The following is a 25,043-nucleotide window of genomic DNA, read 5'->3' as shown; positions in this document are numbered from 1 at the left end:
AATATATCTCTTTCGCTCACATCCCTTTTAACATTAACACTCATTATTTATGGACCCCATCGTCCACTCACTCATCTCTTTTACTATTTTTTAAATAATATTAAAAAATTTACAATTAAAAAAAAGAAAATAAAAAAAAATTGGGAGAGAGTGTTCAAAAGTGTGTAAACTTTTGAATATTCTGTTTCTTTTATCTTGTGGGTGGACATTATAATGTTCATTTATAATGAAAAAGGAGTGTTAAATATGTATTATAATATCTATTTAATACCCAGTAAGATGCTGTAACCAGGATGGAATTACGAACGGGCGAGTTATTGGAGTCAAAAAAGAATTGGATCTTTGAGGCACGTTGCTCAGGCCAAGCGGTTCTATATGTACCGTTCTTAGCCTAGCAAAACTCGCTCCTCGCTCCCTCTCGTACGCTGCGGCGGCGCCCACCTCTGCTTCGTCTGTTCTAGGGTTTCCTTTTAGCCATCGAATCCGACCGGAATTGCGCGCTCTTCTCGCTTCTTACTGTAAGATTTGAGAATGACGGCTGTTGTTCCTGCCGCTTCTCCTGCTGACCGTATCCTTGTCTTCAGTTTATCACCTCTTGATTTGCTTCGTGTCGTTTTCGGCCTTCTCTGATGCAGTCGCTCAGCTTTTCGATTGATTTTGGTTGTCCAAAGACTTGATTCGTCTCCTATGATTTGATCTTTGGTCTTTTCATCGTTTTATGCTTGAATCGCGTGGCTGATTTCGTCGTGTTGTTTAGGGCTGCCAAAACAGTTTTAATTTATTGAACTTTTATTGGTGTTCTTCTTGCTCGATATTATTTGACTATTTTTCTTTCGAGATAAATGTATCACGTATATGTATGTTGCTGACAAAGCCACGATTTTAGATATTTGTTTCTCCGATTGTACGTTGTCCCTAATTTATTAAACCCAATGCAGAACCCTAATCGAAGCCAAACCGTATAGGGAGATAGATGAGTGGGTTCATGGGGGCGTTCTGGGGAACGCGGGCGCTGGAGATCATACAGCGGTTCAATTCTGCAGGGAAGCCATGGAAGCGGATCAGAATCACCGGCACCCGGAGGAGCAATGCCAAGAAACGCCTCCGCCGCATCTGGCAGGTGATTTCCCGTTTCCTTTAACTCTAGCATATCCATCTTGTTGGTATTTTTTTTAGAATTGAAGTTCTTCTGTCGGACTGAGCGAGCCCATCAAAATCCAATCTTGGTAGAAATTGTCTGGTCATCATAGGTTTGTTCAATCTAGGCTGAAGTTTTTGCTTCCATTGACGATGCCAGACCAATCATTTTTCACAGAGTAATCAGTTTATTGGTGCTATTGAGATAATTAACTTAATGTTATTAACTTAAATTGTATGTGATCTTGTCCGAAAACGATGAAAAAGGCTAGTTGGGGACGTGACTCCTCGGTTGACCGTGTGAAGACTCCGCTCCGATCTACAATACAAGGAACGGGGTCCCTGACGGTTAATTTGATCATGCTTGTACAGGCAGTGCCCCAACCTCTCACATTGGGATGGTGGGACCCACACTTAAGTAGTGGGTCCCACCACCTCATTGTGAGAGATTGGGGCACTGCCTGTACAGGCAGGGTGAAATTTACCATCCCTGACGTTGGCCCTCCGACGCTCAAGTCAGTTATCGGAACAGTAGAAAGACGATGAAGCAATCTAGTAGCAATGAGAGCACAAACACAAATAACATATATCACATACTTCTATCGGTGCATGAATTTCCCTTTATATAGTGTTACAATAGGCGATGTGCACGCTTCTCAAGATGCAAACACATTTTCCCAACTATCCTTTGAAAAGACATGTCAAGAAAGTGTCTCTGACACCATACCTTAACAGGGCATGCAAATCACTGATATGATAGCAGAAGCTTCCGTTGTACGATTTGCCTGTTGACCATGATTGTTAGTGGTATTATCTCCCATAGGGATATTACGAGATATGGGAGGGGTCCCACTGCTTGGCCGAGCGGGGGAGCCGCTCGGTTGGGATTCCCTGCCCTATTGATCTCAACTGCTCTCCTTCGTAGTACCTCGGTTTGATAGGTTGTTTCTTGCCCGACCGGACATGCGCTCCGGTTGGCATATCATTCACTTGGTCGGTTATGAGCATCTGATGTTCTTTCTGTAGTAACCGTGGTCGAACATGTGATCCACTCATATAAGCCACTTGGCTGATTGGACACTTAAGGCTAGATTGCCAACTGCCGCTCGGCCAACTTTGGTGGGCCCGTTGGTTCTCTAGCGTTACCCGTCTTGACTTCGACCTTCACGTTGGCTGGTGGTCCTGCCTTTGACTGATATTTGATAGACACCCTTCATCACCGCATCATAAGCCTTCCCTTAAGTCTAGTCGAAAGAGGTTGTAAGTCCGACTGCTCTCTTCAGTGACCTTTCCCTTTGATCGGACATTCTCTGTTCAAAAGTTGTCGATCTGCTCGCATCATCTTCATAGTCACTACTCAACTTTGAGTTCCTCCGATTAAGATTTTATAGTCGCCGCTCGACTTTATCTTGCCGACTTAGGTTTAGAGTCGTCGCTTGACTATCAATTGCTGTCATGGGTTTAGAGCCGCCGTTCGACTATTGTAGACGTTGAAGTTGCTTTCTCCCATGGGTTTAGAGCCGTCGTTTGGCTATCATTAATTGACCTCGATTTAGAGTTGTCGCTCGACTATCTTCCACTGACCTAAGTTTCGCTGGTTGGGATGATTGGCGATGACACTTAGCAATTTTTCCACTTATCGCCGCTTCCTCGGACGAGTGCCTTTTAACGGTTGCTGACGTCCTCTCAATTTCTAGAAAATCGTGCAAATCTCTGGTCATTATTGTTGAGCACGTTGCCCATGCCTTTTAATTAAATCCCATTAATGCTTCCTTGTCGCCAGTCACCACGTATCTTGCTCTCTGCCATCGCACGCTTGATGTGACAGGTGGATATCCGTGGTTGATGTGACAAGCGCTATTTTTAATCCCATGGCTAGATCTTGGCGTTGTTTTCTGTAACCCTCAATTGTAGAGCGACCGTCCATAGGGTTTATAAACCCTTACTCATCGTTTTCCTTCCTTGTCACCCTTTCTCTCTTGCGCATGCTCGCTCCCGATTCTCTTTTTCCTCTTCATCGCCGTCAATATCTTTTTCTTTCTTTCTCTCGTCGAGTTTCCGATCTTCTTCCTTTTCAATTTTCTATGGCCTCATGTCTTCAGCCTCCTGAGTCCATCCTCAGGCTTTGGTACACTTCTGATGGGTCCAAGTTTAACGACGATGAAATCGATGAGATGAAACTTACCTACTGTCCCCCTCCCCCGATTATCAAATCGCGATCCCCTATGCTTATGACCAACCCCATTTACCTTCCGACGGTTGTTTGCCCTTTTTCAAGGACCAGTTTTGCGTCGGCGTCCGACCTTTCTCTTTCAAGCCCGAGTGGGTGTCGTCTTTTTTTTGATAAAATGCCATCCTCCAATAAGCATTGGAGAGAGTATTATTTTTTTGTTCGTTTTCTCGCTCGGCTTGACTTTTCGACCGGCTGGCAGATGGAAGTGATGAAACCTCCATCGCTCGGAAGATATCAAAGCCGATCGAACTATCTGCAAGCAGCAAAAGTATCATATACACCGACTGCTATTAGAGAGTGTCTTATATGTGTTCGGATTGAGCCCAATCCGAACGCGACTGCCCCGTACCCTAGGTATGTTCTTTTTCTTCTTCCCATCCTTGAATTTAACTGATTTCTCTTCCCTTTTTGCAGCTCAAATCATGTTGAGGGCACGACTGAGCGACAGAAGCAGCTCGCCGATGCGGAGATTAACACCAAAGGTGTTGCCGAGATGGAAAGTCGGGGCCTATTACCGGTCGACCAATTTGACGATCCTACCGGCGAAGCTGGAGGAAACCACGCATCGGCTAGTGAGGTTGGAGGAAACTAGATGGCGGCTAACGATGTCGCAACCGCCACAGTTGAACTCCCTCCGGAGCGGCCATCAATGGCGTCGATTGCGGTGCGCTCGGAGTCGGCCTCCTAGGGTGAGCCATTAATCCAATGACGCAAGAGGTATCGGGGGGAAGCTTCATCCCGTTCGGCTACCTCTGCACTACAAACCCTTGATCCTATTGCCTCATGTCTGCACTCTGAGCGCGGTGAGACCTCATCTCCCGCCTTTCTTGAGCGGGAGTCGACCGCGATTCCCAGTTCTATGTCATCCGATCGGACACCTTCATTGTCCATGTTGCCGTCAGGGACCATATGCGTGCAACCTGTCGCATACATGCCATCCCGATCGTCCTTGCCAGCCGCCCATGTGTCCACTATCCGATCCTCCCCTATGTCTAAGTCAAAAGGACAGACCACTTCTGAGCCATCCTGTCCGAGTGGTCGTAGGCACATAACGACCATCATTCACCTACCAACGAACGAGTGGCACCATCCTGACGACGCCGAGCTACGATACCTTGAACATCAGATCAAGATTCAAGGACCATTAGTACAAGTCTGGGCTGATGCTCGAGCCCGCGTGGGGCCCATTTCTCCTGGAGAGCTCGCGGACGGATATACTCAGAAGTCCACTGGGGTATATATATTATCATTATGTTTGCTTGCGTATTTTCCGACCGACATTCTTTAACCTATTTCTATTGTAGTTCTGGGTCGAATGCCTAGGCGTGTGCCAGAGATTGATCATCTTGGAGCATGGGTGTGCACTTCGAGCGGACCATCAAAAGCCTCCTGGGCTCATCTTGAGCAACTGACAGCGGAGGTGTCTCAGTTGAAGACTGACCTAGAATAGGCTCCGAGCAGGCGCTCAATGCAGAGAGGAGCAGGAATAACGATCATGCCTTACAAATTGTGCGGCTTACCAAGCAAGCTAATACTTTTGAGGCTAAGATCAACTCCGCCAACGTCAGGAATCTCCGAGCTATCGAAGACTGAGACATCAAAAATAAGGAGGCTTGGGTTTTGGCTCAAAACCTCAAGGAGGCGGAGGCTGCTCTAGCGACTGAATGGGATAGCCGATCTACAGAGCAAGCGATTACAAAGCTCCAGCTTGACGACAACGATACCGAGCTGGCTTTGTTGAAATCTAAATTAGAGGCGTCCCGAGCGGACTTCAAGACGTACCAAGAGGAAGAGCCCGGACAGGTTGAAGTTTTCAAGCGCAACTATCTCTGTTCTGATCCTTTCAATGACAAGCTCACAGATCAGGCTCTTTGCTTCTTCAACTATCGCGTTGATGGGACTCTCCAACAGCTGAAGGACGGCGGCTATCTTTCTCCAGTACTGACCAACAAGATCATAAACAGGGAGAAGATCATCGAGTCGTTGCCAGACGATGTGCTCGAATATCTCGACTAATCTTCCTTTTAGTTTTTTTAGGTTGCCTCTTGTACTTTCCCCTGTTAGTTTGTAAAAATTTCTAAGTATCAATGAACGTGCGTTCGTTCAACGGTTTCCTAGCTTTTTTTAGGGCATTATTAAATATTCCAAGTGTCCTTCCATGCATCGTCGCTCGGCTCCATAAGGCTGTCCGATTTCTCGTTTTACAATATTGTAATATTTGCGAAAATCTTCTAAGTGTGAATCTTTACGCTTCTGTTCTTCTAAGTTGAATCGGGATTTACAGTCGCCACTCGACTCTCTAATAACTTTCTTTTCGAGTTTATAGGCGTCGCTCGATTTTATTTAGCTAGACTCGGGTTTATAGCCGTCACTCAGTTTTATTAGGTGTAGACTATTGGGTTTATAGCCGTTGCTCGACATTATTTGGCGTAGCCTCTCGGGTTTATAGCCGTCACTCGGCTTTATTTTGCTTAGATTCTCGGGTTTATAACTGTCACTCGATTTTATTTGGCATAGCCTCTGGGTTTATAGCTGTCACTCTACTTTATTTTGTGTAGCCTCGCGGGTTTATAGCTGTTGCTCGACTTCTCTTAGGTTTATAGTCGTCGCTCGGCTGTTGTTGTCATCTCTCGGGTTTATAGCCGCAGCTCGGTTGTTGTCATCGATTCTCGGGTTTATAGCTGTCGCTCGTTGACTAGTGGGTTTATAGTCGCCGCTCGGCTGTTGTCGTTAACTCTCGGATTTATAGCCACTGCTTAGCTCTTTGGTGATGAAGGACAGGAGTTTATAGTCGCCGCTCGATTTCTCGATTTTTCATTTCACAGGAGTTTATAGTCGTTGCTTGACTGTTGAACTGGGGTTAAAAGGTCGCTTGACTTTTGATGATCACTACTCTTGAGTTATAGTCGTCGCTTGATTGTTGATATTCATTGCTTAAGGGTTTGTAGGCGCTGCTCGACTTTTAACTTGGCTAATCAACTCAAGAGTCTGGGACACTTGGGATTTTTATTCATCGTTCCCCTGCAATTATAGAATAAACGCTTTTACAATTGTAGCGGAATTTGATTACGCACCTATCACCCGACCCTGTAGGGCGAGAGATAGTTCGCACTCTAAAGTTGCTCTAGATCTCTCTCATTCTCATCTTGTAAATAATAAGCTCCCGAGTGGAGCTTCTGAGTGACTTTATACGGTCCTTCCCATAGGGCTTCTAATTTGGTGACGTCGTTGACCGGCTTCACTCTCTTCCATACCAGGTCGTCGACCTGGAATGACTTCGGGATCACCCTCTAGTTGTAGCTTTGCTTCATACGCTGTCGATAAGCCATGAGTCGGATGACGGCTTTATCTCGCACTTCATCCACAGGTCGAGCTCCATGAGCCTCTGATCGGTGTTTCCATCGTCGTAGTACTACACCCAGTTGGACTCTACTCTAACTTCCACCGGAACCACGACTTTACCCTCGTACACCAGATGGAATGGGGTTATGTCGGTCGCCTCTCTTGGTGCGTTGTGATAAGCCTACAATACGCTAGGAGCTCGTCGACTCAGCTGCCCTGGCACGATCGAGTCGAGTTCATAGCCCTCTGAGGATCTCCTTGTAGGTGACTTCCGCCTGACCATTACTTTGGAAGTAGACCACTGACTTGAAGGCCTATAAGATGCCATAACCCGTGCACCATTCCTTGAGCCTCCGCCCTATAAACTGTCTTTCATTGTCCAAGACGAGCTTGCGAGGGATGTCGAACCAACACAGGATGTTTTGCCATATAAACTTGATAACCATGGGCTCGGTTATCTTGGCGAATGGTTCGACTTTCACCCATTTTGAGAAATAATTTACCGTAACAAGTAGAAATCTCCGTTGCCCGGTACACGGCGGATGCTTTCAACTCTTCAGAAGGTTGATGCGGGATGCTATGATACTTTTGGCAGGACAAGCAATTGACCACCGTCTGAGTGGCGTCGTCTTGCAATGTGGGCTAGAAGTACCCGGCCAACCAACCCTTTCTTTTAACAAACGAGCTTCCTCTCGGTCAGCGGGTGCGACACCCGATCGGAGGAGCTCTATCAACGGTGTCCTCCAGTCGCTCGGGAAGGTCATTCCAGTCGTTCGGTCGATGTGTGCCACCAACAAGACCTGTTCGACCCTCTTATTTATGATGATCGGAGATAAAGAACTTGCTAATTTAACCGGCTTGTCAGCATACTGATCCACCATAATCACTTCTTGGAAACTTGTCTTTAATTTCTCGAAAGCTTCGACATACAGCTTGAGTTAAGCGTTATTTATCTCGAACTTTCCCGATAGCTGCTGAGCTATCAATTGAGAATTATGAGGACTCTTGTGGCTCCCACATGCCGAGCTGCCTCTAGACCAGCTATCAGGGTCTCATATTCTGCCTTGTTATTTGTTGCCCGACAATCAAGTCGTACGAACAAGTGCATCCGATCCTCACGCGGCGATATTAAAAGGATATTGATTCCACTATCTTGCCGGGTGGATGAATTGTCCACATTTATATTCCAGGTAACGTTTGGCTCGGCGTTCTAGACCTCAGTGACAAAATCAGCTAAGGTTTGGCCTTTGATCGCCGTCCGCGGTTGATACTGTATGTCAAACTCACTCAACTCGGTGGTCCATTTGACTAGTCGTCCAGATGCTTTTGGGTTAAGGAGGATTCTTTCCAATGCGCTGTTAGTCATCACCACAATAGAATGTGAGAAAGTATGGGCAAAGCCTCCTAGTGATGAGTATTAGCACGTATGCCAACTTTTCAAGACCAGTGTAGTAGGATTCTGCATCTTTCAATATATGACTAAGAAAGTACACCGGTTGTTGTTCAGAGCCGTTCTGCCACACCAACGTCGAGCCAACAGCATGATCTATGGATGACAAATAAATGCAGAGCAACTCTCTGGCATTGAACTTTGCCAGTACAGGTAGGAAGGTAAGGTATTTCTTAAGTTCCTCGTGCATTGTCACATTCCGCGTCCCACTGGAATTTCGTCACGTGTCGCAGGATCTTGAAGAACGGGTGACTTCGGTTGGAGATGAATCTCAACAATGCAGTGATTCGTCCGGTCAGCCATTGGACCTCCTTCAAGTTGTGGAGTGGGGGCATGGCATGTCCTGCAGCGCTTTTACCTTGCTTGGATTTGCCTCTATTCCCCGCTCGGTCACGATGTACTCGAGGAATCGATCACTCTTTACTCCAAATAGACACTTGCTTGGGTTCAGCTTAATTCCGTACGCCCTCAGAGTGCGGCAGGTTTCTTCGATATAATGAGCAAAGGCCAGCGGGTCGGAGAGATTTTATTAATATGCCACCAACATATACCTCCATATTTTGGCCGATCTGCCATCGGAACACCTTGTTCACCAGTTTTTGATAAGTGGCGCCGACGTTCTTTAATCTGAATGGCATAATATTGTAGCAGTAGGTCTCGTCGGTCGTAATGAAGTTAACTTTCTCTTGATTTTCCTTGGCGAGCGACACTTGATGGTGCTCAGCCCTGGTACACATCAAGCATGCAGATCAGCCCGCAACCCGCCGTGAAGTCTACCATTTGATCTATTTGAGACAGGGGATAGAAATCCTTCGGACGAGCTTTGTTTAAATCGCGGAGGTCGATGCAAAGTCACCATTTGTTGCTTGGCTTGGAGACCAGCACGACGTTGGCCAACCAGCTCAGAAATTGTACCTCGCGGATGTAACCGGCCTCTAACAATTTTTTTTATCTCCGCTCGGATGATCTGATTTTGCTCCGAGCTAAAGTCTTTCCTCTGTTTTATCGGTCGACCATCCGATCAAACGTGAAGCTCATGCTGAGCCACACTCGGCGAGATATCTGGGAGCTCGTGGTTTGACCAGGCAAACACGTTGTGGTTTTGCCTAAGGCAAGTGACCAACTTTACCTTCCTATCATTTGTCAGATCGGCGGTGACGAAGGTTGGTCGTCTTGACCATCTCGACGTAGCATCACCGAGTGGCCAATTGGTCGTCTTTGAATCGCATTGACCATCGGAAACTTGATATTCTGGCAGAAGATGAACACTACGGCTCGGAACTCGTTTAGGGTTGGTCGGCCCAATATCACATTATAGATGGACAACACATTAATCACGATAAAGTTTATGGTCCTTGTCCTCTTGAGAGGCTCTTTTCCGAGTGATATGACCAAGCTCGCCGATCGACAATAGTTCATTGCCTGTGAACTCATACAGCGGGGTCGTCATGGGCTACAATTTGCTTTGATCAATTTGTAACTGATCGAACACCTTCTTGAAGATGATATTCACCGAGCTGTCTGTATCTACAAAAGTTCGGTGAATAGTATAATTAGCTATTACCGCTCGGATGATCAAGGCGTCGTTGTCCACTTCCTCTAAGTCCCGAGGGCCAAAACTGATCTTTGGTCCCTCGGCCTTCTTTTTGCTGCATCCCACAATATGTATCTTCAGTCGTCGAGTGTGCGACTTCCTTGCTCGGTTGGAATCACCGTCATATGACCCCTCGGTGATCATTCCGATTTTGCCTCGAGCGGCATTGCTTTAGTTTTCCTCCTCCCTAGCCAAGGGTCTAGTCCGCTTAGCCGGTCTCTCTTCTTCTCCTCGCCTGTTTGATCGGCGTCAATGGCTTCGATCTGGAGTTGGTGAGCGATAACGGTATCCTGGAGGAACCGGTCGGTTTGAGACTGGTCTCAAGTCATAACAATCTCCTGCATTATGTGTTGTCGAGCGATGGTAGGAGCAAAATAATGGTGTCCAAGGCCTTCCTTTCGTAGCCTTCAGCCGCTCTGAGCACTGCATGAGCATGGGGCTCCTGGTGCGGTTTTGTTGCTCCGCCCTTTGGTGGTTGATGGTTATCGGTCGGTCGTCATTCGGGGGGAGTAGTATGTTCAGTGGGCACTTCCTTCGCGCTGCTTGGGCCTCCTCCACGTTGATGTATTCGGTGGCGCGCCTGAGTAGATGATCGAAGTCTTTTGGCGGCCTCCAAATAAGTGAACGAAAGAATTTCCCTTCGGTGAGCCCCTGTGAGAAGACATTCACCAATACCTCTGCGGTGACTGATGGGATATCCATGACCACTTGGTTGAACTGCTTGATGTAAGCTCTTAATGCCTCCTTGGGTCCTTGTTTCACAACAAATAAATTAACGCTCGTCTTCTGGTAACGACGACTTCTAGCAAAATGATGCAAGAATGCCGCTTGGAAATCCTTGAAGTTATGAATTGATCCGATCAACAGTCGTTTGAACCATTGTTGCGTTGATCCAGAGAGGATGGTGAGGAAGACTCAACATTTCACTCCATCGGTGTACTGATGGAGTGTGACTGTGTTGTCAAACCTGATCAGATGATTTTCCGGATCGATTGTCCCATTGTATTCCTCGATCGTCAATGGGGTATAATGTCGTGGTAGTGGGTCGTCCAGGATCCCTTGAGAGAATTGTCTGTTGATCCGTTCGAGCGAATTATCGATCCTAGGCGCTTTTCCCTTTCGTTCGTCCCTCATAGGCGCGTCGTCCGAGGAGGATCCTTGATCTCTGTCTGCTCAGCCCTGTTCCTTTAAAGGAGTATGGAATAACGCCCGATAAAAGGGGATCGACACCATTTGCCCCCGAACGAATATATTATCCGCTTTGTCTATATTCGGTTTGTTGTCCCGCTGTTGACACCGAGAGTTGCGCCATCGCCTGTTGTTATTGCTCCACCATCTTGGCAATCCGGGCTTGTATCAACATGTTCAACTCCTTTGTCAGTGTCACCGTCGTGAGTTGTCCAGTGTCCTCCTCGGATACAGGCTACATTCCACGGCGCCAATATGATCCTATTCGAAAACGGTAAAGAAGGCTAGCTGGGGATGTGACTCCTCGGTTGACCATGTGAAGAATCTGCTCCGATCTGAAACACAAGGAACGCCAGTGCCGGGCTAGGGAAGGGGTCCCTGGCGTTGACCCTCTGATGCTCAAGTCAGTTATCGAAATAGTAGAAAGGCGATGGAGCAATCTAGTAGCAATGAGAGCACAAGCACAAATAACATATATCACATATTTCAACTGGTGCATATACTCCCCTTTATATAGTGCTACAATAGGTGACGTGCACGCTTCTCAAGATGCAATAACGCTTTCCCAACTATCCTATGAAAAAATCTTCTCTAACACCATACCTTAATAGAGCATGCAAATCCCTGATATCACAATAGAAGCTTCCGTCGTATGATTTACTCGTTGACTATGCCCTATTGTTAGTGGTATTATCTCCCATAGGGATATTACGAGATATGGGAGGAGTCTCACTGCTTGGCCGAGCGAGGGAGCCGCTCGGTCGGGATTCCCCACCCAGTCAATCTCAGCTGCTCTCCTTCATAGTATCTCGGTTCAACAGGTTGTTTCTTGCCCGACCGGACATGCGTTCCGGTTGGCATAACATTCACTTGGTGAGCATATGATGTTCTTATCATAGTGATTCTGTCGGACACGTGGTCCACTCATAAGCCACCTAGCCGATCAGACCCTTCAAGCCCAATCGACAGTTGGCATCGATTTTCGCTCGGCCAACTTTGGTGGGCCTGTTGGTTCTCTGACGTTATCCGCCTTAACTTTGACCTCCACTTTGACTGTTAGTCCCGTCTTTGATTGATATTTGATAGGCACCCTTCATCACCACATTAGTATGAATTCTGATCAAGCTAGATTATTCGGAACCTATTGTGGTATTATCATTTAATTCACTATCACTGTAGAAATTCACTTATCTCTCTGTTCTTTTGTGAACCTTAACTTGGCCATTTGGAGTGAATCCTTCCTTCTTCCTTGAGTGAAGCTGCCTCCTCTCATGAAAATGATATCACCGCAAAATGACTTTGATGTATAGTCAAATCGTTACGAAATAAAGGATGTTGAGAGAAAGGGGTTTAATTTAATGATAATGATTGGTACATGATTCTTGACTTAAGTGTCACTAAATAAAGCAATCGAAAAACTTTGAAAGAGAGGGACATGCATATCAAATGGAAGCTTAAGCATTGAAGAACTTGTGAGAGTTCATTATACTATCACAAAATATGTTTGTATTTTTCTAGAACTATATGCGAAACAAAATCCTCTTGAATAATATCATAATCCTCTAGGAAGTAGCCATGAAAAAGAGGAAAAATCAATACCAAATGTTTTGAACTATCCCTTAAGTATACTTTTCCCCTTGGCTCAAGGCTCGAGTTCTTTAGTAGAAAAAAATAACCCAGTTGAAGCATTGAACTATTAAAAAGCATAAGGTGATTGATGTGGCACAGATTTAGCAGAAAGATAGATCTACTGAGAGGTTGTGCACTTGTGCATTATAAGGTACTAAGAGAAACAAAGTTTCATACTGTTCAAGAACACATATAGGAAGTACTATTATGATGGATTGGAAGGAAATTATTAGTGATATCTAAATGTTTTCATTGTTTGTTTTTCAGATTTTCTGTTAAGGTGTGACTCATACTATGGAATCAAATGAGAATTATGAAGGATGTTTTTGTGTTCAAACGAGAACCAACATGGATAACTTCATATTAAAAAGCTTTTTAACTATGCATTTGTTAACTTTCTATGAATTAAAAATCTGGAAGTAGATGGAACTGTACTTTGATTGTATGTATCATATATTACTTCTTAGTTTGTACTTCTGTTTTTGCTCATACGCTACTCATCTTTGATTGTTTTTCTTCTACTTTGGCTTTGGGTACTAAACATTCATTTCTAAGAGTAAATTCACATAATATCAGTCCCTAGAAGTGCATTCAAAGCCTATATTAGTAGTGGCATTTAGATCCTTAAGATATTTTAAGATGGTATTCACAAACTAGAAGGCACCCAACAAGTAAAATTGCTAGAAGTTAAAGATGTAGAGAAAAGATGGAGGCAAAGAAATTATATTTAATGTAATGAAAATGATTAAGGATTGGAGCCAAGGCTAATTGCTCTTGGATTGTCATAATCAATTTGGGATCAACTAACTACATGGATGGATGTTATCCTTGCATTGAACTCTATGAACTCTGTGCTATTTGTAATCATAAGATACTCTTTGATTGTGGCACTTTCGTCGTCTGTTTTAATTGGCGTAGTTAAATTTTTATCTTTTCCTTGTAAATAAGTACTTCTAGATTGCTAGTTAATGTTATCACCATACTGTATATTACAGGATCTAATATCTTCAAGGATTCTGATTGAATCGTACCTTTTTACATTCAAAATCAGCTGTTTCTTTTTTATTGCAGAACGAATCAGTCTTGAGAGCTTGCGCCGAGCCACCACAAGAAGCTACAGCAAGTGCTGCTTCTGCAGTTGAACATCAATAACGTTAGATCGGATCAGTGGAGTAAGCCATTGATAAGCAACAAGGTGCTTTGTTCTGCTTTATAACTTAGCGTTTATCTGTCTGCTCAATTTTGTGTGTTTCAAGAATTGTAATTGGAACTGCTCCTGGATATTAGAATGTTGTTGCTTTCGCGATAATGCAGCTCTCAAATTTGGTATCATCTATTTTCTCAATCAATCCAGGAAAGAACTTTGAAATCGTTATTGTCTCGTGTGCTGCACTCACTTGGAAAGAATTTGCTCACCTCTTGCTTGTGCCACACTTGGGGTTTTCATCTTTCGATATATGTTTCACTTATCAACTAATCAACTAGCACAGAACTGTCTTTACGATCACACTGACACTCTAGTAAGTCATAAGAATTTCTGAAAGGCTCACCAAAAGTTGTCACTCCTAAACATTAACTCTAAATTTTAAGACGAAGGAAATAAATTTCACTACAATGCTTAATTTGTGAAAAACAAGAAATAAGGAATCTTATAAAAAAAAAAATCATAATCCAGGACTCCAAATATTAAAATAGAAAAAATAAAAATTATTAAAAATATTTTAAATATCAAACTCACAATAATAATAATAATAATAAAAAAAAATTTGCTTTCTTGATTTTAAATATCATCATTTTTTTCTAGGTAGAGAAAAATTGTTCTTTAATTTAAAATAGTATTAGATGGTAGTTTAAGATGATTATATCAACTTGATAAGGCGGTGTAAGCACATTCCTAATATGTTGAACCAAAATTTGGTTCAATTTCTTGGCTAGCTGTGGGACATCATAATAATGAGAAAGACCATGATAAGCAGGTTGGTTGTCCTCTCGGATGGGTCTAGTGGCTAGTGCATGAAATGTTATCATCATGAGGTCTAGGGTTCGAATTTCGACAAGTCGAGATAAATGTCTCCCTTAGGTGTTAGTCACTATTTCAAATGCTAGTAGCCGTCCGTAATTTATCTCCTCCGTGTTGGTCCTGAGACGGATTGACGGAAACGCTAGGGACGAACATATTCATCTTTTATCATCATGATAAATATATTAATTGCGGAGCAAGTTTTCTTGAAATGCTCATGCATGTTTGATACTATGGTTCAGGTTGATATCCTGTTAACTACGGTTAACTACTCCCACGAAACCAAGCCGAAGTGGTATTATATTTCCTAATAAAAAGTTTCTGCGCGCCAGTGTCTCTATCCATTATATCCAACTTAGTGATGACACCAAAGGATCCATCTGGATCCGCAAGTCTTGCCATTTGAAGTGCATCAGAATTTGCCAAGTCAGCATTGGCAGGAGAAACTGCTAACATGATGCATGCCTTTTGCTTGATGCTAGAAAATATCATTGTTCTAATCCTCACTTTGATGTCACTAGGTTGGCCACCAACTGGTAATTTAGTAATTCCTGATAAGTCCACGAGAGTAATATCGAGAACATTTGGAGAGAAAAATCTTTAGGCCAATCTGCTTATCAGAAACACCCTCTTCTCCCTAGCCATGTAGGTGATGGGGCGTCAGGCTCCAACGGAGGAGCTAGCGACAGCACCGAGTAGGGGATGGTGGAGGATCGCCTCATCGTCACAGCCTTTCGCAATTCGAAATCGGAGGGTTTCCAAGCGACTACGAGCGACGAGAGAAACGAAGAGGGAAAGAAATGCACCAATAACGGAGATGGCGAAAAGGATTATAACGGTCTGGGAAGAGCCGGAAGCCTCAAGCGTTACAATTTATATCACAATAAAAAGGAAGGAAGTGTGCAAATAACGGAGATGGCGAAAGATTATAACGGTTCGGAAAGAGATGGAAGCCTCGAAGGTTTCTTCGTTACAATTCATATCATAACGCGGACATATCGGCTCATATAACGGTATTATGGAGCGTGAACTAAAAAATGCAGCTTATTATATAGATAAATTAATAAAACCGACGTATTATTTTAAATTATTTTATGGGATCGATTTAGGACGGTAAATAAATTTGATAGTTGAGTTGGTAATAATTTATTTATATTCATTTAATATATATAAAATTAATTAAATAAATAAATTTATATCACTAATTAAACTGAATAAATAAGTTTATATATATATATATATATATATATATATATATATATATATAGATTTGATACTGCGCGCGACGGCACAGTGCACGACTGTGCGCGTCGACTGTGCGCGTCGCGCGCAGTATCAAATTTTTTTTGTTTTTTTTTAAATTTTTTTTAATTTTTAAATTAAAAATTTTTTTTACGATTTTATTTATAGGGTTCAGGCTTTGGGTATAGTGTTAAAACTATTTTTTTTTTTTAGATTTTAACTATAGGGTTTAGGCTTTCTAATTAGGTAATAGTGTTTGGTTTAAAAAAAAATTAAAATAAAATTAATTTAAGTATTTATTGAATATTGTAATGTGTTTAGGGGATATATCTATATATTAAATTTTAAATAAGGAAATGTTGAATTTTTAAAATTCAAAAAACAAAAAAAAAATAAAAAAAAAAAACAGCGGTCACGCACAGTAACAAAACTCTATATATATATATAAACTTGCTTATATTCATGAATAATATTTATGATTAATCATTAACGTGCTAAATAAATTAAAATAAATAAAAATAAATAAATTTATATCATCAAGCTCAATTGTTAGGATCAAAAAAATTCACATATATCTAAAATGACATGATATTATCTAATTTGGGTCTAAACCTTCATGATTTTATTTTTGGGCTCTACCAAAAAGTCTTTATTCCAATAGAGATATCTTATATTCTTTTAAATCATAATCTTTTCCATATCTTTTTAATGTGAGACTTTAATTGTATCCCCGACAAATTTCCTCTCAAACAAAGGACCACCATTACTTTCATAGTTTGGATATCCCCGCGATGCTCCGGGCCTCACCGTGAGCATATGGTCACCCTGACTAACTCTGAGCCTTCATCGCAAACATCTGATCACTCTTAAGCTGCTTTGGGCCTCCTCACGAGCATCCAATCTGTTAGAGTGTATACTAAAAGCCTAATTTTTGTAAACATTTATTTGAAATAAAGAATCAAATTGGTCAAATGTCTATTTTTATATACTAAGTGTAATTATTCAATTAATTTATATTGTAGATAACATGGTGTGGGATGTCACATACAGAAGATCATATTATCAATTCCTTATAAATTATAAACAGTAGCTCACGACTAAGATGGAAAGGAACAAACCAATGGAATAGTCGTAGTGTAATTTGATATTAGTTTATCTTAACTATAAAATTACACTAGTACACTCTGAGTGTATTGAGCAGAACCATTTAAGGTAAGTTCTTTTTATACTGACTGCATAAAAGAACAAGACTTTTGTTATTATGAAAGTGTGTGTTTTTAATCATGATATAATAACAAGCACATATATTCAATATTCAATATTCATTTCTTTAATTTATCAAAGGGTACGATTTAGTTCGATAAATTAATAGACCCGATAAGTTGGGAAATAATATTATTTATATGATGTGTTGTTGATTATAGAATGAAACTATGTCTTAGTAATCTAGGTTGAGAATGCCCCCAAGAGGAGCTCATAAGGATTGTCATGTAAACCCTGCAGGTGGACTTAGTCCAACATGACGATAAGGTTGAGTGGTACTACTCTTGGAGCTAGATATTAATTAAGTGAGTTGTCAGTAACTCATTCAATTAGTGAACATTCGATATCTTAAACACAGGGAGATTAACACACTCATGATAAGAAGGAGCACATATACTAATATGAGATTGGTGTGGTAGTTCAATAATAACTCTTTAGTGGAACGAGATATTATTAATGAACTCGAGTTGGGTGTTCGGGGCGAACACGGGAAGCTCAAGTTCATCGGGAGACCAAAACCAATTCCTCCTCTTGGTCCTGTTGGTTGCTACTCGGAAAACCTATAGGTTCCACTGTACAAAAATTTTGTACAAAGGTCTGAACCTTTTCCTAGCTACCATGTGTTCTTTTAAATTAAATTTTGGATCGTCTGCGGAACTTAACACGTTTGATCCAAAACTTAATCTATTTGTTCTTTTAGGTTTTGACTTGGATCTCCTGCGGAACTTAACACGTTCGACCCAAGTCTCCTTAAGTTATTAATTCCACTAAATATTAATTTCCATAAAAGGTTCCCAGTACTGACGTGGCGAGGCACATGACCTTCTTGGATATGGGAGCAACCACCACCGACTAGACAAAACCTTTAATAGAAAACTAATATTTAATTTCCTAAAATAACTTTAGGTTAACCAAAGAGAACAATCAAATCACAAGGAAAAGAAAGAAACAAAATAACACAACTTCGAAAAAACATATTTGAAATACTAGAACGTAAGCCTCTTGTATTTGGTATTATTTCCATAAATAACTAGCATGATGCGGAAATAGAAATTACTAGTTATACCTTGTAGAAAAACCTCTTGATCTTCTACCGTATTCCTCTTCTGACCTCGGACGTTGTGTGGGCAACGATCTTCCAAGATGAGAAACCACCAACCACCTTCTTCTCCTCCAAGCAAGGTTCGGCCACAAAAGAAAAGCTTCACCAAGGAGAAAAACCAAAATACTAACCAAGCTCCAAGAGATGCTAGCTTTCTCTCCTTCTTCTTCTTCTTCTCCGAGTAGTATCCGGCCACCACAAGAACTCCAAGGGAGAGGGAGAGGTTCGGCCACCACAAGAGGAAGAGAAGGAGATGATGGCCGGCCACACCAAGGAACAAAAGAGGGAGAGGAATAATAGATGTTGTGTCTTGTGAAGGCACCCTCACCCCTTCTTTTATATTCCTTGGCCTAGGCAAATTAGGAAATTTAATTACAATAAATTTTCCTTAATTTCCTTGACATGATTTAATTGAGAAAAATAAAATAATATTTCCCCAATTAAACAATGATGGCCGGCCAAATCAATAGGAAGCAAATTGGACAAGTTTCAATCAACAATTAAAACTTTCCTTATTTGTTTCCGGAAATTTTAAAAAATAAAATTTCTCTTTAAAATCTCTTCATGGTTAATAAAAGGAAATATCTATAATTTTAATTTTATTAACATGTGAATAATTTTAAAGAGAAAATAAAACATCTCTCCAATCTACAAATAAGGAAAGAGATCTAATCTCTTTCTTTAATCTTTGTAAATCTTTTACAAGAGAGATATTTTAATTTTAATTTCTTTTAAATTAAATCTTCCACATAATAATAAACATTAAAATTAAAATTTCTTTTTAATTAATTATGGTCGGCCCTACTAGCTTGGGTTCAGCTAGGGCCGACCACCTTAGGTTGGCCCTAGCTTGGTTCCCAAGCTAGCTTGGCCGGCCCCTTTAGGTGGGTATAGAAGGTGGGTATATGTGGGTATAGTACTCTATAAATAAGAGGCTACGATAGGGACCGAGAGGAGGAATTGGTTTGGTCTCCCGATAAAATAAGCATCCCATGTTCGCCCGAACACACAACTTAATTTTATCAATGATAATTCATTCCACTAGAGAACTATCATTGAACTACCGCACCAATCCCAAATTACATTTTTGGGCTCCTTCTTATTATGAGTGTGTTAGTCTCCCTGTGTTTAAGATATCGAATGTCCACTAATTAAGTGAGTTACTGACAACTCATTTAATTAATATCTAAGTCCAAGAGTAGTACCACTCAACCTTATTGTCATGTCGGACTAAGTCCACCTGCAGGGTTTAACATGACAATCTTTATGAGCTCCTCTTGAGGACATTATCAACCTAGTATCACTAGGACACAGTTTCCTTTTATAATCAACAACACACACTATGAGTGATACCATTTCCCAATTTATCGGGTTTATTGATTCATCGAACTAAATCTCACCCATTGATAAATTAAAGAAATAAATGTCAAACATATGTGCTTGTTATTATATTAGGATTAAGAGCACACACTTCCATAATAACTGAGGTCTTTGTTCCTTTATAAAGTCAAGATAAAAGAACGACCTCAAATGGTCCTTCTCAATACACTCGAGTGTACTAGTGTAATTATATAGTCAAGATAAACTAATACCTAATTACACTACGACTTTCTAATGGTTTGTTCCTTTCCATTCTGGTCGTGAGCTACTGTTTATATAGGTACGATAACATCATCTTCTGTATGTGACACCACATACTATGTTATCTACAATATAAATTAAATGAACAACTACAAACAAATGTAGATAATTAGACCAAATGTGATTCTTTATTCATAATGAATGTTTACAAAGCTTAGGCTCTCAGTATACACTCCAACAATCTCCCACTTATACTAATGACTAAGCTGCCATATCTTCTACCATACATCTGATTCCCATTCCCTCCACATGCCGATCGAAAGCTTTCGCCGGAAGGGCCTTAGTGAAAGGATCTGCCAGGTTATCCGCTGATGCAATCTTGGCGATGACAACTTCTCCTCGCTCACGATATCTCTTATCAGGTGGTACTTGCGCTTTATATGTTTACTCGCCTTATGGGCCTTCGAGTTTGCAACTGCACCGCTGTTATCACAATAAATTGTGATGATTTTGGGCAAACCAGAATCACATCTAAGTCCATTAGAAAGTTCCTGAGCCATACCGCTTCTTTAGCCGCCTCAGAGGCTGAGCTTCCATGGTTGAGTCCGAAACGCATTTCTGCTTAACACTCCTCCATGAAATGGCTCCACCTCCTAAAGTAAACACATAGCCTGATGTAGACTTACTGTTATCCCTATCTGATTGGAAATCTGAATCCGTGTAACCCACAGGGAGCAAATCATCTGCTTGGTAAACTAGCATATAATCCCTAGTCCTTCTCAGGTACTTTAATATATGCTTTACCGTAGTCCAATGTCCTTCTCTGATATCTGCTGACCATGCCTACGGCAAAACAGATATCAGGTCTCGTACATAGCATTGCATACATTAGGCTTCCTACAGCCGAAGCATAAGGAACTGCTTTCATGTCCTCTATCTCTTTTGATGTCTTTGGAGACATCTCTTTAGATAGAGCTACTCCATGTCTAAAAGGTAAGAAACCTTTCTTGGAGTCTTGCATGCTAAAACGAGCAAGGATTGTATCTATATATGAAGCTTGGGATAGACACAACATTCTTTTCTTGCGATCCCTTATAACTTTGATCCCAAAAATGTGTGCACATTCTCCTAAGTCCTTCATATCAAATTATTTGGACAACCATACCCTTACGTCTGATAATACCTTGACATTGTTGCCAATTAACAAAATATCATCTACGTATAGTACAAGAAATACCACCACGCTTCCTTCACTTTATATACACAAGACTCATCCGACTTTGAATAAATCCATATGACCGGATTACTTCATTAAACCGGATGTTCCAAGACCTGAAGCTTTTTAATCCATAAATGGACCGATTGAGCTTGCATACTAGATGCTCTTTGCCTTTTCAATAAATCCTTCCGGTTGCTTCATATGGATGTTCTCTTCAAGACTTCCATTAAGGAAAGCTGTCTTGACATCCATTTGCCAAATCTCATAATCCATATGAGCAAGAATGGATAAGAGTATCCGGATAGACTTAAGCATGGCTACCGGTGAAAAGGTTTCATCATAATCGATTCCCTCTTTCTGAGTGTACCCTTTCGCAACAAGCCTAGCTTTGAAGGTTTCTACCTTCCCGTCTGTCCCTCTTTTCCTTTTGTAGATCCACTTGCATCCAACGGCTTTTACACCATCGGTGGTTCTACAAGCTCAGACCTTATTAGAGTACATGGACTCTATTTCGAATTCATTGCCTTTTGCCAAGATGTCGATCTATATCTTGGAGTGCTTCATTATATGATCGGATCAGTTCATGTTTACCCGGATCAAGTCCAAGACTCTCCCAAAACATGAATCTTTCAGTGCCTCACAACCCTCCCACTACGACGAGGCATGCGTGGTTGTGTATCATGTGTGACATGTGTTGCAGTCTCTTGTGGTACTTCATCTTGTCGTTGGTAATGAAGTAGACATGTCCTCTCTAAGTTCTTCTAAAACGACTTTACTATCGGGCTTGTGATCTATTATATAGTCTTCTTCTAAAAACGGGCATTGGTGCTAACAATGACCTTCCGTCTTTAGGACTATAAAATAAACCACCTTCGTTCCTTTGGAATATCCTACAAACACGCGAACCTGTACGAGATTCTAACTTATCAAGATCTGGTTCAAGACATGTGCCGGACTACCCCAAATCCGAATATGTCTTAGACTGGGTTTTCGCCATTCCACAATTCTATGGGAGTAGAAGAAACTGATTTAGAAGGTACTAAGTTCGGAATGTACCCAGAGCATATCCCCAAAACGAATTTGTAATCAATAACTCATCATCGATCTAACCATCTCCATAAGAGTCCTATTCCTTCGCTCTGCTACACCATTCTAGGTGCAGACAATTGGGATTGAATCCCAGCCTCTGATAAGTAATTCCTAAACTCTCCTAAGAGGTATTCGCCACCACGATCAGATCGTAGTGTCTTGATACTTTTACCTAATCGTTTCTCCACATCAGCTTTGTATTCTTTGAACTTGTCAAAGCATTCGGACTTGCGGCGCATTAGGTAAATGTATCCATATCTTGAATAATCGTCTATGAAAGAGACAAAATATTCAAAACCTCCTCTTGCCTGGACAGACATAGGACCACACAAATCAGAGTGAACCAACTCTAACACTTCTTTGGCTCTATACCCCTTGGCCTTGAACGACCTCTTGGTCATTTTACCTTCTAAGCAAGATTCACAAGTTGAAAAATTTTCCAACTCAAATGAACTTAAAAGTCCATCGGCTATAAGCCTCTGAATCCTACTTAAGTTTATATGACCAAGCCTTAGATGCCAAAGATATGCTTGGTTCATTTCTGAAGGTTCTTTTCTCTTATTAGATTTAAAAGATGAATTATAAATTTCCATGTTTTGCTTTGTGGAAGAATTTGGATTTAAAATATACAAATTGCCAACTAATGCACCAGAACAGATAATCACTTTATTTCTTTTAATAACTACATCGTTACTGAAAGAAACTGAATATCCATCTAAAAACAGTTTAGAAACTGAAATTAAATTCTTTCTAAAACTGGGTACATAAAGACAATTTCTTAAAACCAAATTTCTATTTCTACTAAAAGATAAGTAGACGCCTCCCACTACAACAATGCCACCTTAGTAGCATTGCCCATGTAGACAGAATCTCCCCTTCGATAGTCGTCGGGTTTCGAACCCCGCAAGGAATTGCGACATGATCATTGGCTCTCAGATCACACACCTGGTAGATAACACCGCTAAACATGTTTCAACAACTAGAGTATGAGATATACCTTTGTTTTGGTTCTTACGAGGACAGTCCTGTCCCGCTTGCAGATGAAGCACTTGCCCTTGGCTTCTTCATTCCAGCTTTAAGTACACTGAGATTTATTCACTTTCTGAACCAGCTTGTTTCTTCTTCTTCTTTCCTTTTTAGAAGTAGAACCATTTTCAAGATAGTGAATTTGAGCATTGTGACGAAATAACCCTTCTGTCAGTAGTTTCCCTAATGAATAAATCCTTTTATTCATATTATAGTTCAGGTGGAAAAACTTCTAGGTAGGGTTTGGAGGATCATATCGATCCGGGTTTCCCATCAATTTCTCCTCCAAGGATCTCTATTTCGTATAAGCCATCATGTTTAGGATATGATCCTGAGTACCCTCTTGCATGGTGGCTGTCATTATCTTTCTCATGGCTTCTTGCCTAGAAGCCCTATCCTGATGACCAAAGAGTTCCTTGAGATTGTTCATGATATCATAGGCTGTTGGTAAATCTTGATGCTGATGTTGCAATACATTTGACATTGAAGCCAAAATGTAACACCGCGCCATCTCATTTGCTTTTACCCATTTCTTATGATATTCAATCTCCTCTTGGGTACATTCACCAGTAGGTGCATCAGGACAAGGTTCAGTCAGTACAAATTTATAGCTTTCAGCAGTCAGAACAATATCCAGGTTTCTTTTCCAATCTATGTAATTTGGTCCAGTAAGTCTATTTTGTTGAAGTATGATGGACAGTGGGTTGAAAGTCATCCTAAGAATCACAAATAACTTTTGGTCAGAACTCTAAATTTAGAATAATATTGATTCCTCAAACAATACTATTTTAAATTAACCAACACCTCATAACACCGTGAATTTTGTATGCCACGTTAGTGTGGACGTATACAATTTCAACATTTGTAAAAGGAGGGTTTTAACCCATTAATTTTATTATCTTGTCAACCTAACTTTTTGACAAATAAAATTAATAGTTGGTATTATTTGGTCACACAAATAATAACAGTGACTCCGTTGGGGAGGATACTATTAGATGTGTCTAAGTGTTCACCATTACTTGACACTAAGTCCATTAATAAGATTATGCCCTTCCGCTGGGGAAGATCACACGCCTAATTAACTTCCTATAGTCATCCAAAATGAAAGTCTGTTTCTAGTGATCCGCAAACAAGCTCATCCGCATGGAGGAAGGCACTCAGAGCCAACGCAAGCTTGTTTGCATCACTTACAAACCAAGAATGGAGACCATGGGATTTACTTTAAAAATCCTCTCCCACTTAGTTATTTACAAATGAGGAATTTTAACTATGCTAGCCTACTATACTTGTAAACTAACATGCACACAGACAATATAAAAGCAATAAATAGAAAATCTAATTTTCAACTATTATGGCTTTTATCTTTAATTGTCCTCCGTGTGTTGTCATCCCAAGCTGCCGCCATATTTGGCCACCGCCACCGGGTCTAACTGTCGCATCCATCTTGATCCGAGTTCCACTGCGCCTCTAGTCCTTAGAAGGTTCCACGCTTGCAAGATTCGATCCATGACATAAATAGAATTTTACATTTTGATCCTATATTCCATAAAAGGAATGTACATGTATCTAGATCAAAAATAAAATCCTAATAAAACTAAATACTGCTCCTGTATTTTAATACAATCATGCACACACAAATAAATTGCCCTTGACATGTCCAAGGGTCCAATCACACACATAATTAACTAAAAGCCATAATAGTTGGATCCCGATCCACAAAGTTAGCACATCCTACTATTATCCCGCCTAAATTATGTATGACATGTGCATAATTAAACTAAATACCAAATACAGAGGCAAAACCCTAGCTCGATACCAATTGTTGGTTGCTACTCTAAAACCTATAGGTTCCACAAAAATTTTGTACAAAGGTCAACCTTTTCCTAGCTACCATGTGTTCTTTTAAATTAAATTTTGGATCGCTCATG

The 25,043-nt window shown here is 41.1% G+C and overlaps 1 protein-coding gene across 2 annotated transcripts; it reads left to right on the top strand.

Annotated features, from left to right (window-relative positions):
- Positions 1–344: 344 nt before the first annotated feature.
- Positions 345–13,905, top strand: LOC121993005. 2 transcript variants are annotated; one of them, XM_042547671.1, is made up of 3 exons: positions 345–568; positions 939–1,120; positions 13,645–13,905. In XM_042547671.1, the coding sequence occupies exons 2-3, from the start codon at positions 974–976 to the stop codon at positions 13,723–13,725; spliced, it is 228 nt and encodes a 75-aa protein (XP_042403605.1). In that variant the 5' UTR covers positions 345–568; positions 939–973; the 3' UTR covers positions 13,726–13,905. The 2 variants fall into 2 exon arrangements, with proteins under 2 accessions (XP_042403605.1, XP_042403604.1); XM_042547670.1 differs by having other exon boundaries at positions 350–518.
- Positions 13,906–25,043: the final 11,138 nt, after the last annotated feature.

This window comes from Zingiber officinale, chromosome 6B (genome assembly GCF_018446385.1).
Source record: "Zingiber officinale cultivar Zhangliang chromosome 6B, Zo_v1.1, whole genome shotgun sequence".
Lineage (NCBI taxonomy): Eukaryota > Viridiplantae > Streptophyta > Magnoliopsida > Zingiberales > Zingiberaceae > Zingiber > Zingiber officinale.
This window is presented reverse-complemented; position numbering and strand designations above follow the sequence as displayed.

What these genes read in the sequence shown, in the direction of transcription:
- LOC121993005 (XM_042547671.1), top strand. Translation starts at nt 974, where the DNA reads ATGAGTGGGTTCATGGGGGCGTTCTGGGGAACGCGGGCGCTGGAGATC. An exon ending in GCCTCCGCCGCATCTGGCAG is followed by an intron (nt 1,121 to 13,644) that starts GTGATTTCCCGT and finishes TTTTTATTGCAG; the next exon opens with AACGAATCAGTCTTGAGAGC.